This window comes from Anomaloglossus baeobatrachus, chromosome 6 (genome assembly GCF_048569485.1).
Source record: "Anomaloglossus baeobatrachus isolate aAnoBae1 chromosome 6, aAnoBae1.hap1, whole genome shotgun sequence".
NCBI lineage: Eukaryota > Metazoa > Chordata > Amphibia > Anura > Aromobatidae > Anomaloglossus > Anomaloglossus baeobatrachus.
Window position 1 is genome coordinate 305581491 of NC_134358.1, and position 15780 is coordinate 305597270.

At 46.2% G+C, this 15780-nt stretch overlaps 1 protein-coding gene across 1 annotated transcript in view; it reads right to left on the reverse strand.

Annotated features, from left to right (window-relative positions):
* Nucleotides 1-15780, reverse strand: part of LOC142243898 (NFX1-type zinc finger-containing protein 1-like) — a 312672-nt gene that overhangs the window by 28019 nt on the left and 268873 nt on the right. Inside the window, exons 26-28 of the mRNA XM_075316094.1 lie at nt 3107-3117; nt 2905-3020; nt 1732-1843 (exon numbers count right to left, since the gene is read on the reverse strand). Coding sequence (XP_075172209.1) covers nt 1732-1843; nt 2905-3020; nt 3107-3117 — 239 coding nt within the window. The remainder of the gene's footprint in view (nt 1-1731; nt 1844-2904; nt 3021-3106; nt 3118-15780) is intronic.

Sequence of the window (15780 nt, forward strand, 5' to 3'; positions counted from 1 at the left end):
CTGACGGAGGTAGAGAGTGTAACCGGTGATAGAGTGGAGGGAAATCAACCTCTGCGGCGTACTACCCACACCACTGCCGGGGTTCCTCCTGGGCAGTCTTATAGGGACCAGTATGTATGGCCCGCTTCTCAGCCTCCCCCTGCCACAGCCTCAGTCCTCGCTGCCCTGGAGCCTGTAAATGTTGACAGGGACTGCCAACCTTTCAGTGGGGGGATATGTAACGAGGCGAACAACTCTCACTGTGTTGTGGCTGAAAAAGACATGGAGACTGACATTACACAGGATGATGCTGCCACCTTGTGGACAAGTGCTGAAATTGCTCGAGGGGCGGACGCTGTAAAATCTGATCCCCCTCCCACAGGGACTGGTTGTACAGGAAAAAAGTGCGGGGAAAAAGACACTGAGCTACTGGAGCTGTACCTGAACAGACCTGCCTCAGACTGCCCTCATCGCTGACGTGTGAGGGATTGCCAGAACTGCTGCAGAGGTGATCCTGGATTCAAGGGACCTCTGGACCGTCTCCTTCCTCCATAACAAGAGACTGTAAGCTAGTCCTCTGGCGAGAGGGCTGAAGATTTCCCCATCTCTGCTCCTTGGAGTCGCCACTGTTTACCCGGAGCCCAGGCCTGCTACGTGGGAGCCCTCCCTCCTTGTGTTTTGGACTGGTAATATAACCCATAGGGCAAGTCAGGGACAGAACTCTTGGTTACCATTGCTGTTTTTTTTGTGTTCTGTGCCGTGTGTCCGAAGTTAGAGACCCGTATAGCAAACTCTGATTATGTGTGCTGCTAAGCCAGCTGCGTGTGTTATTGAAATGTTTACCAGTAAAGAAATGTACCCTTGCATAAAATCTGAGCATGGGGATTTTGTTGGCGCAGATTATGGGAACTCAGCCGCGGTCAGACCTGTGGCCACTTCAAGTATTTGCTTTGTTATGTTCCCTCCCCTAATGTCCGGTTTTATCCAATCCAATCCAATCACCCTCAGCCCATTTGGTTTACCCCGATGACAGGAGAGAAAATGTGAAGCAATGGGCGTGATCTTTTTGCCTTTCAAAAGGTCAGTTGAGGCTAAATTAATTGTTGAGATGTGTTTTTGTATGCGTTTTCTTAACTCCTGTGTCATTTCTCCCACATAGATATTATGACAGGAGCATATGATCGCATAAATTACACATGTCATCTTACAATTAATAAAAAACCTCAACCTATGTTCACTTCCATTGCTCAGGTGATTGAATGTTTCTCGGGTAGGGGACATATAGGGGCAGACATTGCACTCACCGGATGGAAATGAGCCTCTTGTGGTAAATCCTCATCCCAAACAATGGGTAGGCCTGACAAAATGGCTGTTCACCAAGCGGTCTCTGAGGTTCGGTATTTTTTTCGCCGTGATTAATGCTCGATCGCCCACAATGTCGCGTGTCCTAGGGTCTACTTTAAGGATCTTCCAATGGTTCATGACAATATTGCCAAACTCCTTCCATTGGTTATGGAAATTGGTTGTTATCCTGATTTCTTGGTCCTCTCGTCATGTCCTGGGAATAAGCAAAGACTCCTGTGAGTGACCTCTAGCACCCTCATATGCACGTGACAGAGTTTTCCTGGGATAACCACGTTGGATAAATCGGTTTGTAAGTTTACGGGCCTGTATTTGGAAATTTTGTTCTGATGTACAATTACACCTAACCCGTAAATATTGCCCCACAGGGATACCTTTTTAAGATGTTACGGGTGAAAACTTGTAAAATTTAACAATCCATTTGTCGCTGTGGGCTTCCGGTAGAGATCTGTTTGCAATTGTCCATTATTGACAGTTAAATTTAAATCCAAAAAAGTTCCACCTGTTGACAAAATTGTAAAGGTAAGAAAGATGTTATATGGGTTGTTATTTAAGGACAACAGAAATTCTCTACACTCTTCCTCAGTACCACGCCATAAAAAAGCCACGTCATCTATGAATCTCAGCCATCTTAGTATGTTATTGGAGAATTGCGCCAAGGGGTAGACAATTTTAGCTTCCCACCATCCAAGGAATAAATTTGCCACTGAAGGTGTGCATCGCGCACCCATGGCCCTGCCGATACCTGTCGATAGAACGTTCCATCAAATACAAAATAGTTGTGTAGAAGCACAAAATTCAGAAGATCCACTAGGAACGAGTCATGTAGTCTGTCCGAATTTACCTGAAGATCTAAGAAATATTCCACCGCTTTAATCCCATCCTGATGTGAAATATTTGAGTAAAGGGACTCCACATCACATGTAACAACTAGATCCCCCTCCAGAAGGTTGATGTTTTTAATACTCTGGATAAAGTGTGTTGTGTCTCTAGTGTGTGATGGGAGCCCCTGTACTAGAGGTTGCAGGAAATAGTCCAGGTAAGCTCCAGCTTTTTCGCACAAACTACCAATGCCTGAAACTATCGGGCGCCCAGGTGGATGGTGCAGGTCTTTTATGTACCTTGGGTAAGAGGTAAAATGTTGCCACGATTGGTTTAGGGACCCAGAGAAACTCCTTTTCTTTCTTCGTGATAGTGCCCATCTCCATAGCTGCGTCCAATAATTTCACAAATTTTGTCTGGAATACTGAGGTAGGATCAGAAGGTAGTTTGCAATAAAAGCTTGTATTTGTCAGTTGTTTTTTGCCTCATCAAGATACATTTCCATGGGCCACAATACAACATTACCACCCTTGTCCGCTTCTTTGATTACAATTGTTCTATTTTCAGTCAATTCTGTTATAGCTCTTCTTTCACCAGCACTTAAATTGTGGCCCATATGTGCTCCATCGGGCAGTTTCATTATATCTGCCTTGATCAATTTAAAGAACAATTGTACAGATGGTATCATGGACAAGGGTGGCGAAGTTGTGGACTTGTTTCTGAGTGGGCAAGGTTTCATACCTGAAGATGGTTCAGCTTCATTCAGCAGATCCAGGAGATCCTCCAGGACCTGACAGTCCAGATCATCAAAAGTATCCATTATTTTTGGTTGTTGATACATTACCCGAAACACAAGCCTTCAACAAAACAAATACACATCTTTTATAAGCATACATTTATCAACTTTATTGGTTGGTGAAAATGTTGGTCCTTTTTCTAGTACCGATTTTTGATCTTTGGTGAGTGAGATGTCAGATAAGTTAATGACACATAACCTACCTTCCGACTTGTTGACCATACCACCATCAATCACTTCAGTTTCCCCTTGTTGATATTCCTCCAGGCTGGATTCCTGTATCCTCGTCCTGTTCTCATTGGATTTCTTCTTACTCCGTCGGTGTCGCTGTTGTCCGATACTAAAAAAATCGCTATCACTAGTAGTAGCACTGCTAATATGACCTGTGGTAGTTCTTTTTGGACAAGTACCCCTTTTATTACCCTTATGTCTCCACTTAAAGGCAGTCTGGTTATTAAAGTCTTCTTGATCTCTATTAATTTTTTTCTTTTTGCCCTCAATTACTTCTGTGACGCCCTGGCCGGGCCAGGTAGTCACAGGTAGGCCCCACACAACACCATTCCCTCACTAGGTGACAGCAGCCGAATATAAAACCCTAGTCACCCCCCCTTGGGGACAGATAGACACACCAGTGGGCATGACCAGGCGGTTGGTGCACGCCCACCCAGGGGTCTGGACAGCCCAGGGCGGGACAAGCAGCAGATAGCTTGAGAGTCAAGTTCAGTGAGGATTGGAGAGAGAAGCAGGCCTGTTTGTCAGGCCTGAAGCTGACTGACCGATACCAGGGTAGGAGCCCTGGTGCCACTGGCTAGGAGGCAGACGGCGGTCTCCGTCTGCTGGAGCCGGGAAGACGGCTCGGTGTAACCGAGGTGGACCAGGACAGGGTTGTAGCCCACAGGTACTGACCCGGGGAACCGACTCGGAAATTGGAGCACACAGGGGGTACTCAGACCCTGAAGCCAGGACCAGAAGCAACTGGAACTGGTTAATTAACCGATTGAGGCCAGGACTAGAGGTCCCAAAGTCCCTCATAGAAGACAACAGCCCACCGATTCGGGATAGAAGGTCACCGCCAGGGCCTATAGATCCCACGGGCCAGCATCTGCGAGCACGGCTCCTTAGCCAACATCCAGCCGGGAGTGGACTCCTGAAGTTTCACACACAGGAAATCCACCTTACTCAAGCAGTGCAGGAGAAAGACAGAGACCACCAGCCGGGTGGGGGACCAGAACGCAGCCGGCTGCGGGCACCGACCACCATCAGCTTGGTTTACCAGAGACTTGTTTGTTTTCTTAACATTGAGTACACCAGCACCCTCTGCGGTCGCCCTTCTCCCTGCATCAACCCATCAGGTCCCGGGGCCACCATCCCTGCCCACGGAGGGGTTAAAAACTTGCTGCACAACATCTCCCCCCTGGGTGCCCCGTAAGAGCAGCGGTGGTGTCCAACCTCACAACACACCGTGGGTGGCGTCACGAACTTAATACGGCTCAGCCCGTACAAATGCGTCCTATCCCCTCATTTCATTCGTAGTGTCCGCAGGACGCCCAGGTCCGGAGACCCTCGAGCCACCACCCCGGAAGGCCCGGATCCGAGCACACTTCTCGTTCAAATTTATCTAAATCAGTGTTCAATTTTTCTTGAAAGGGCCGTACTTGTTGTTCTAGATCAAAATCCACCAATTTGGATTCCAGAGTTTTGATGTTAGTTCGGACTTTATCTAATTAAAGTTCTATCATGTTCTAGAAGCATTGCAATGATAATCTTAGAGAATTGTATAAGGCCCTTCTCCCAGGTATCCTTAAAGCCTCCCTCTGGTTCCCAAGCTGGGAAAATCTGAACCCTGAGACCTCTTGGGACTAGTGACTAGAGATGAGCGAACCGGTCGCGGTTCGGCTCGAGTTCGGTTCGCCGAACGGAGGTCTTGTTCGGCGAACCACTCGAACCGCATAGGAAACAATGGGAGGCAATCACAAACACATAAAATCACCTAGAAAACACCCTCAAAGGTGTCCAAAAGGTGACAAACAACTCACAACACAACACAAACACATGGGAAAGTGACAAGAACAAATTTTCATGTGAAAACAAAACAGCGTTACAAGGAAAAGAGGATGAGACACAGATATAGGCATGGCATGCCCTTCTAAAATCATGTAAAACACCGCAAGGTTACTCCAAGTGGAGTCTCCCTTTTTTCCAAAAATTGGGCCACACACACACCCACCCCTTCAGTGGCAGCACTTGTGCCCCAGTTGTACACTTCACAGGTAGATTTGTATCAAGCACATTCAAAAATATGCCATACTTAACCGTCCCCAGGATGACACCGGGGTAGATAGCTAAGTCTTTCCTGATCCCAGCTCTGTTCATCTTGAATCATTTTTAAAAACAATGTAAGCAAGGGTTACTCCAAGCGGAGTCTCCCTTTTTTCCAAAAATTGGGCCCCACACACACACCCACCCCTTCAGTGGCAGCACTTGTGCCCCAGTTGTACACTTCACAGATTTGCATCAAGCACATTCAAAATCCACAAGCATTTACTCTCCCCAGGATGACACAGGGGTAGTAAATTCCTTGTGGATCCATGACTTGTTCATTTTGATGAATGTTAGTCTGTCCACATTGTAACTGGACAGATGCGTGCGATTATCTGTCAGCACACACCCAGCAGCACTGAAGACACGTTCAGAGACAATGCTGGCAGCTGGACACGACAACATCTCCAAGGCGTAAGTGGAGAGCTCTGGCCATTTTTCAAGATTTGAAGCCCAAAATGAGCAAGGCTCTATTTGCAAAGTAATGGCATTGATGTTCATTTGGAGATACTCCTGTATCATTTTCTCCAGCCGTTGACTATGTGTCAGACTTGTTGTCTCTGGTGGCCTTGCAAAGGATGGTCTAAAAAAATTATGAAAAGATTCAATAAAATTGCTGTTACCAGCACCAGATACGGTGCTACTGGTATGGGTAGACTGTTGAAGATGACGAGACCGTCCCATGTTTGTCAAGTTACAACTGGGAGATTCACTCCCTGCACCACGGTTGTTTGGTGGAAAAGCCGAGCTAAGATCGAGTAACAGCTTCTGCTGATACTCCTGCATATCTGCATCCCTTTCTATGGCTGGAATTATGTCACAAAATTTGGACTTGTACGGGGATCTAATAGTGTGGCAAGCCAGTACGCATCATCACTTCTAATTTTGACAATACGAGGGTCATGTTGGAGGTAGTGCAGCAAGAAGGCACTCATGTGTCTTGCGCAGCCATGCGGACCAAGTCCACGCTGTGTTTGTGGCATAGAGGTGCTAACCGTTCTTTCTTCCTCTGACATCTCCCCCCAACCTCTTTCAATAGAAATTTGACCAAGGTCTCCCTCATCTGCTGAGTCTTTCATGTCCATGGACAGTTCGTCCTCCATTTCTTCATGTTCTCCTGCACCTTCCTCAACATTTCACCTGCTACTATGCGCCCTTGTTGATCCCTGTCCCCCATGGTCCCATGCCTGCCGCGTTGGTGATGATGAACGTCTGGACCTTGGTGATGTTGTTGTGTCTTGCACATATGAATCCTCCTGTAGTTCCTCCCCTTCCTGTTGTCCCACCCCCTGACTCCGAATAGTGTTTAACATGTGCTCCAGCATGTAAATGACTGGAATTGTCATGCTGATAATGGCATTGTCAGCGCTAAACATATTCGTCGCCATGTTGAAACTGTGCAGAAGGGTGCATAGGTCCTTGATCTGAGACCACTCCATCAGGGTGATCTGCCCCACCTCTGCATCTCGTTGGCCCAGGCTATACGTCATGACGTATTGTACCAGGGCTCGACGGTGCTGCCACAGTCGCTCTAACATGTGGAGAGTCGAATTCCAGCGTCTCGGCACATCGCATTTCAGGCGATGAACCGGCAGGCTGAAAGACTTCTGGAGCGATGCAAGTCACTCAGCAGCGGTGGTTGAACGGCGGAAGTGAGCAGACAGTTTTCGTGCCCTGTTCAGAAGGCCATCTAGGCCGGGATAGTGTGTTAAAAATTGCTGGACAACAAGGTTCAACACGGGAGCCATACAAGGCACGTGTGTCACCTTGCCCAGGTGAAGGGCCAAACCCAGGTTTGCAGCATTGTCGCACACGGCCTTACCAGGCTGCAGGTTGAGTGGAGACAACCATTTATTAAACTCAGTCTCCAGAGCTGCCCACAACTCAGCCGCTGTGTGACTCTTATTTCCAAGACATTTCAAGCTAAAGACCGCCTGATGCCGTTGCGCTCTGCTGCCAGCATAGTAATGAGGGGTGCGTGATTCCTTCTGCGCAGTTACAACGCTGGTGGCCTGACCAGGCAAGCTTGGGGTGGAGGTGGAGGACCCAGACGAGGTGGAGGAGGCAGAAGCAGTGGCGGAACTTGGACAGACAGAGGATTGACACACAAGTCGTGGGGATGGCATGACTTGTGCAGCAGACCCTTCACCATCTATCACCATAGTTACCCAGTGCCCAGTCAGCGACATGTAACATCCCTGTCCATGCTTACTGGTCCAAGTATCGGTGGTGAAATGCACCCGTTCACACACAGAGTTTCTCAAGGAAGCGGTGATGTTGTGTGCGACATGCTGGTGTAGCGCAGGCACACCTTTCTTAGAGAAGTAGTGGCGACTGGGCATCTGGTACTGGGGCACAGCGACAGACATAAGGTCTCTAAAATCCTGTGTGTCCACCAGGTGGAAAGGCAGCATTTCGGTAGCCAAGAGCTTACAGAGGGATAAAGTCAACCTCTTAGCTTTGTCATGGGTCGCAGGAAATGGCCTTTTATTTGTCCACATCTGAGGGACAGAAATCTGGCTGCTGTGTGTAGACGGTGGTGAGTAGGGTGTCCGTGGAAAAATTCAGGTTTGTGAGGAAAGTGCAGGCGTAGACATGATGTTGCCTTCATCCAACGTTGATGCTATCGATGTCTGAGAGAACTGTACACACGCACTTGTTTCCCCTTCCAAACCAAATGAGGACCTACCAAGCAAACTGCCTGTTGCGGTTACAGTGGTGGAAGTTGTGCGTGGAAAAACAGCTCTGCAGACTCAGCCATCTCAGTTCCACCATATTGTGCAGGGCGGATGGAGACTTCAGAGCTGGGAGAAAGCAAGTGTGATTGGGTTGACAACTCAGAGGACTGGTGTTTTTTGGATGCGGTAGTTGAGGTGGCAGAGAGGGCACTTGTTGGACAACTTGAGATCCATTCAAGCATTTTCTTTTTTTGGCCATCATCTACCTTTGTTCCAGTTGTTCGTGTCCGTAAAAAAGGGAGCACATCGGATTGTCCACGGTAAGTAGTAGACATCTTACTTTTGCTGGAAGATGGTCTATCTTCAGCAGATGTTAATGGAGCTTTGCCACCTTCCCCATGGACAAACCCTTTTTTTCCTTTTCCAACACGCCTCTTCCCCTTTCCACCAGCATCTGTCATTTTGCCACTCATTTTGATTGCGACAAGATTGTGCACTTAAAATGTGGTAGTAAAAATTAAGAGGTGGTGTAGATTGCAGAGGTGGTCTAGCTTTATTAACAGCAGAATAAACAACAATAACTATCCCTTACAATGCAACTATGGCCCTTAAACTGGCAGCATAGTTTGCTAGTATAATGGCTTAGTAACAATGAGTTTGAGTGTGCAATGCAGAGGTACTGCAAATAGATTTGCACTAGTGGGACACTAATGAAAGTCCAACAGCCACTTTTAGGATTCCACTAAGTTTACTCAGTGTTTGCTAGGATAATGGCTTAGTAACAATGAGCTTGAGTGTGCAATGCAGTGGTGCTGCAAATAGATTTGCACTAATGGGACACTAATGGAAGTCCAACAGCCACTTTTAGGATGCCACTAAGTTTACTCAGTGTTTGCTAGTATAATGGCATAGTAACAATGAGCTTGAGTGTGCAAAGGGCAGGAGGGTACAGTGGCAGGGTTGTGGGTCAGTGTACAGGAAAGGAAGCCTCACTTTCTATCCCTCCTAGTGGGGAAATGCAGCGAGGAAGTCCCTGACCTTAGCTACACAGACGCTGTTATCTGTAGCTTTTAAAATCTGTTTCCACGGACCTGACTGTCACCTATGGCTCTGAGCCTGCTGTTATTAGCCCTTACAAGGGCTAATAGAAACTTCTATCACACATGCCGTTGCTTCTCTGGCTAAAAGTCCACTTAGCTGTGTGTGTGTCTGGGATTGGCTGACATGCTGGCCCGCCCCACTACACGAGCACGCTTAGGGAAGGAAGACAAGGAAAAAAAAAAAATGACGATCGCCATTATCCCAGCAGCAGTGATCTGAATGCGCTGTTCCCGCACACTATACGCTGAAATTTCATAATAGTGTGAGTCACAGAGTGACTTACACTATTACAGTGGAAAGCCAGCTAGTAATTAGCTTGCTTTTTGCTGCTGGAACCGTTCTCGAATGTAACTAGAACTATCAAGCTTTAGCAAAAAGCTCGAGTTCTAGTTCGATCTAGAACAGCCCCCAAAATCACTCGAACCGCGAACTGGAGAACCGCAAACCGCGCTCAACTCTACTAGTCACAGTTTAAGACCCACAACACACATCCGTTTTTTTTTATACGTGTGCGGTACGTATTTGCACGTACCGGAGACACAGAGACACGGAGACCCATGTTATTCAATGGTAGATGGCACACACACGTAAAATCACACGGAACGTGTGTTCGTGTGGTAAGTACGTGTGTGCGCTTTTCTACACGGACGACATGTCCGTTTTTGGTCGGCAGCACGCAGGCACGGACCCGCTTTAGTCTATGGGTCCATGCCTGCACGGACCGCACACGGAGTATGTCCGTGTTCAGTATGTATCGTCTGTGTCCGTTTTTCATCACAAAATCTGAAACACTTGTTACCAATCTATCAGGTCAATTGATGGCCATTAATTCTGGCGCCAAACATACATTTCCTGTCTCATTTGTACGCCAGACAGCAGCTGGGCACCTGTCCTCTTACTGCAGGGGAACTTTGAGCACAGAGAACAACACAGGTACTGAGCATGGCGCCCAGAATCGATACAGAGAGGCTGATTGGAGGAGTAGAGAGGCATCCAGAGCTGGGGGACACACGTGTTGATGGCTACCATGACAGGTTAATGGTGGAACGAGCATGGATGTCTGTGGCAGAGCTAGTCTACCCTAGGAATGGATGGTCTCAATGTACCCCTGGAAAGAAAAATAGATATGGTGAGTACAGATATTTGCATTGCTTCTGTCTTTACCTACATGTGCTCATTCTGTAGGCAGATTATATCCATATTTGTATAGTTTGTTTGGCATGTATTAATGGGCCTGACTCATTTTGAGCTACACTGGAGACTCACAAACAGGAGAGTGTAGTTTTTTGGCCTTTTGAACTATTCATTGCAGTTTTCTAGTAATGTCAGCATGTGTATATGTGGTCTGCAAAGCATTTTATGCATGTACAAAAGGCATTTCAGGGTGGTCAAGCAACAATTAAACATATATATGTATATTTCTTTATATTCTATTCCATTTTTATATTGGTGTTCATCTGACTGCCACATTGCAGGATGATGGTGCCGAATCTGCAGCGGCTGTTGTACGTTCGCGTTTTCGTGCCTGTGGGCCGCTGACCGGCTAGTGGCGTCTGATTGAGTCACCTGACAGGGAGTTTCTTGGTCATGTGGCTCTGACGCGGCCGCCGCTTGGCGTCCCGCTGTGTCGCGGCAGCGCGAACGTCATCACGCAGTCCGCTTCTGATTGGTCGCCATATGGGTTATAAACCTGTCACTTCCTTACCTTATCACCGCCCTGTGACAAAGGTGTTCGAAACGGCCATTGGGCTGTCTCCTGCCGCATATCTGCCATGTGTTTGTTCAGCTATCTAGGTATGATGATTATGACACTCTGTTTAGCTATATAATTATAGTATCTTGGGATGCAGTAATTCTTGGGAAGTCCTTATTCAGCTCCCTGCTAATCTTGTTTGCCAATTAGCTGTTCAGCCATTGTATGCTAATTATTTGAAGCTAGGGATCACTTTAAGGCCCCGTCACACTAAGCAACATCGCTAGCAACATCGCTGGTAACGAACAACTTTTGTGACGTTGCTAGCGATGTTGCTGTGTGTGACATCCAGCAACAACCTGGCCCCTGCTGTGAGGTCGTTGGTTGTTGCTGAATGTCCTGGGCCATTTTTTAGTTGTTGCTGTCCTGCTGTGAAGCACAGATCGCTGTGTGTGACAGCGAGACAGCAACAACTAATGTGCAGTGAGCAGGGAGCCAGCTTCTGCTGAGGCTGGTAACTAATGTAAACATCGGGTAACCAAGAAGCCCTGTCCTTGGTTACCCGATATTTACCTTTGATACCAGCCTCCTCCGCTCTCACTGCCTGTGCTGCCGGCTCCTGCTCTGTGCACAGATAGCTGCAGCACACATCAGGCAATTAACCCGATGTGTGCTGTAACTAGGAGAGCAAGGAGCCAGCACTAAGCATTGTGCGCTGCTCCCTGCTCTGTGCACATTTAGCTGCAGCACACATCAGGCAATTAACCCGATGTGTGCTGTAACTAGGAGAGCAAGGAGCCAGCGCTCAGTGTGCGCTGCTCCCTGCTCTGTGCACATTTAGCTGCAGCACACATCGGGTTAATTAACCTGATGTGTGCTGTAACTAGGAGACTGGGGGCTGGTCACTGGTTGCTGGTGAGCTCACCAGCAACTCGTGTAGCCACGCTCCAGCGATCCCTGCCAGGTCAGGTTGCTGGTGGGATCGCTGGAGCGTCGCAGTGTGACATCTCACCAGCAACCTCCTAGCAACTTACCAGCGATCCCTATCGTTGTTGGGATCGCTGGTAAGTTGCTTAGTGTGACTGGACCTTTACTATGCAATTCAGGCTGTAGTATCTTTGTAGTTTCTGTATGTTATTGTTATCCAGGTTGTGGGTGGTTGTCCATTTAAATTTAATGGGTCATTGTACCAATAAATCAGATGCTAGTGGTTTGTGTAATATACGTATGTAGTGTAATGTATGCTGATAATTGTGTACACTTATTGTATATGGGCATCCATTAGACCTTGCTACCACACTAATATGGTTAGTCATGTATCATTATATCCAAATTGACCTTACTGATTATATTAATTAGCATTATATGCCCCATATTGGTGGTTACAATAGTCTTCTGTATGCCTATGCAACTTCTGTCCATTGCCTGGATACTGATACATATATCTGACTATATACTTATAGCGACTGCAAGGATTTTGTCCCTGAACTTGAGATACAATTGTGGCTGCTATTTTTAATCACTGAATTCTATTAGTGTCCCTATGCTCTACACATATATATAAATATATACATTTTTCATTGCTTGACACGTGCGATACTTAGCAGGATATGATTATTGTGCATCACTGATCTTTATTGTGTGTATTCACCTACTGCTCTATATGAAATCATCTCTATATAAAATATACTATTATAATAATTACTGTTTTGTATGGAAATTGGACTTTGTTCGCCTTCTTCCTTTTCTTCTTTTAACAATTAAACATGTATGAAATATATTTGTGTTTTCAATTTTGTGCTTTTTCTATTGTAAATGTGCTGTGAAATGTCTATACATTTTGAGTTGTATTTCTATGTTTGGTTTATTATGCATGTCCCTTGGTGTCACCATGTCTGGAATGGTAACAGTAATGTGTAGTGTATAATGGTAAATCTTTGAGGAACATATGGCACTTCATGGGTTTATAGACATTTTGTTTATCATGGCTTCCTGAAGGTTTTTTTTATTTTTGTAAGTAAAAAAGGAGATAAATGATTATACAGTGGTTTAATCTTTTTACTGGAGATCTTGTTTATTTTGTCATGCTTATTGTGTTATTATGTCACTATATGAGTGTCATGGCTTGTTGTTTTCATACACATGGATGTGTGTTCCAATTTATTTAAATTGCTGCAATACAAGAATAATGTGTTTGTTTTTATTGTTCAATTGTTATAATTTGTGACCTTATTATATTTGTTTTTAAACAGTGGATCTTGTTAAACGGCAATGGCGCTCAGCACGTGACCAGTTCAGAAGAGAATATAACCCAGTGGCCACCACAGCTGCCGCAGCCAAAAAGAAAAAATATGTCCATTATGAAAGACTCAGATTCCTCATGCCCATTATGGAAGTACCAAAGTAAGTTTAAACCATTACATCACATGGCGGTTTTTTTTTAAATGCACACATTAATTGTTTTTTTTTTCTTTCTTCAAAGTACAGAGGATAATCTAGAAGATAGTGAGAAAGCCCAGTCAGCAGTATTAACAGCGACCTCTGCTTCCGAGATGGAGCCTACCTCATATCAACCACCAACAATCCCCAACACCAGCCAGCCAGACGCAGAAGAAATGTCCTCTGATTTGGGTTTGGGAACAAGTCAATCCACTAATGTAATTCCAGGCCAGTCTACAGGTCAACAAAGTGGTCCTTCACCAGTTCTTGCAGAGAGTAGTCCACAGCAACATGCAGGCACACAGCCAAGAATATCAACTAATACCATGCGCACAGTAGCACAATCTATCCGTGGTCGCAGACATAGGCGTTATGAAGATTTACGTTCCCTGCCAGATATCATTGATACCAGAATTATACACATGATGAATTCACTGATACCAGAGAGTGATGGAGAGAGATTTTGCCGCTCCCTTTCTCCCTCTCTTGCATTGGTTGCACCTGATAGGCAGGACAGATTGAGGGCGTCCTTAATAACACTAATATCTGCTACCCAACGTGAGCCAGAACCCATATATTGTTTTGAAGTGATAGAGCAATGGAGAGCTAATCCACGTGGTCCACACACAAACACAACCCAACAAACTGTGGGAACCCAAACTGATGAACATTACTCTAATTTTCAACTAAATCCTGTAGTGTTACTCACAGCAAGTTGGGCTGCAGTGTGTACATCGCCCTGGCCAAAAACTGATGCTCTAGCAGGATACAGCTAAACCCCCACTAAGTGAAGGCATCACAGGTGCAGGAGAAGCAGATCACACACACACCTTCATGGAATGGAGGGGAGGTGACTGCTAGATGATAAAACTGCACACAAGTGGCTTGCATAGAGCGCTGTTCACATGCAGATGACACAGTCACAAACCCGCAGCCTATTAGGTAACGCCCTTCTATTAGATCAGGCGGGCTGCCAAGCCGTACTCCACTGTATATCATGCACGGACAGACACTCTACAATGCAAGGCCCAACAGAAAGGGGCCTGGCTGTATCCTGTACAAACAAAAAAATATGAGGTTTTTGTTGGTATTTATGGCCATAAAACGTAAGCCTACACCCTCGTCAAGGGACCTCATGTCTGTAGGTCCCTACACTAAATATAAAAAAAGCAACAATAAGAGGATAATGTCCTCCAAAAATCAAGTATTACTCACAGCAAGTTGGGCTGCAGTGTGTACATCGCCCTGGCCAAAAACTGATGCTCTAGCAGGATACAGCTAAACCCCCACTAAGTGAAGGCATCACAGGTGCAGGAGAAGCAGATCACACACACACCTTCATGGAATGGAGGGGAGGTGACTGCTAGATGATAAAACTGCACACAAGTGGCTTGCATAGAGCGCTGTTCACATGCAGATGACACAGTCACAAACCCGCAGCCTATTAGGTAACGCCCTTCTATTAGATCAGGCGGGCTGCCAAGCCGTACTCCACTGTATATCATGCACGGACAGACACTCTACAATGCAAGGCCCAACAGAAAGGGGCCTGGCTGTATCCTGTACAAACAAAAAAATATGAGGTTTTTGTTGGTATTTATGGCCATAAAACGTAAGCCTACACCCTCGTCAAGGGACCTCATGTCTGTAGGTCCCTACACTAAATATAAATATATTTTTTTGTTTGTACAGGATACAGCCAGGCCCCTTTCTGTTGGGCCTTGCATTGTAGAGTGTCTGTCCGTGCATGATATACAGTGGAGTACGGCTTGGCAGCCCGCCTGATCTAATAGAAGGGCGTTACCTAATAGGCTGCGGGTTTGTGACTGTGTCATCTGCATGTGAACAGCGCTCTATGCAAGCCACTTGTGTGCAGTTTTATCATCTAGCAGTCACCTCCCCTCCATTCCATGAAGGTGTGTGTGTGATCTGCTTCTCCTGCACCTGTGATGCCTTCACTTAGTGGGGGTTTAGCTGTATCCTGCTAGAGCATCAGTTTTTGGCCAGGGCGATGTACACACTGCAGCCCAACTTGCTGTGAGTAATACTTGATTTTTGGAGGACATTATCCTCTTATTGTTGCTTTTTTATATTTAGTGTAGGGACCTACAGACATGAGGTCCCTTGACGAGGGTGTAGGCTTACGTTTTATGGCCATAAATACCAACAAAAACCTCATATTTTTTTGTTTGTACAGGATACAGCCAGGCCCCTTTCTGTTGGGCCTTGCATTGTAGAGTGTCTGTCCGTGCATGATATACAGTGGAGTACGGCTTGGCAGCCCGCCTGATCTAATAGAAGGGCGTTACCTAATAGGCTGCGGGTTTGTGACTGTGTCATCTGCATGTGAACAGCGCTCTATGCAAGCCACTTGTGTGCAGTTTTATCATCTAGCAGTCACCTCCCCTCCATTCCATGAAGGTGTGTGTGTGATCTGCTTCTCCTGCACCTGTGATGCCTTCACTTAGTGGGGGTTTAGCTGTATCCTGCTAGAGCATCAGTTTTTGGCCAGGGCGATGTACACACTGCAGCCCAACTTGCTGTGAGTAATACTTGATTTTTGGAGGACATTATCCTCTTATTGTTGCTTT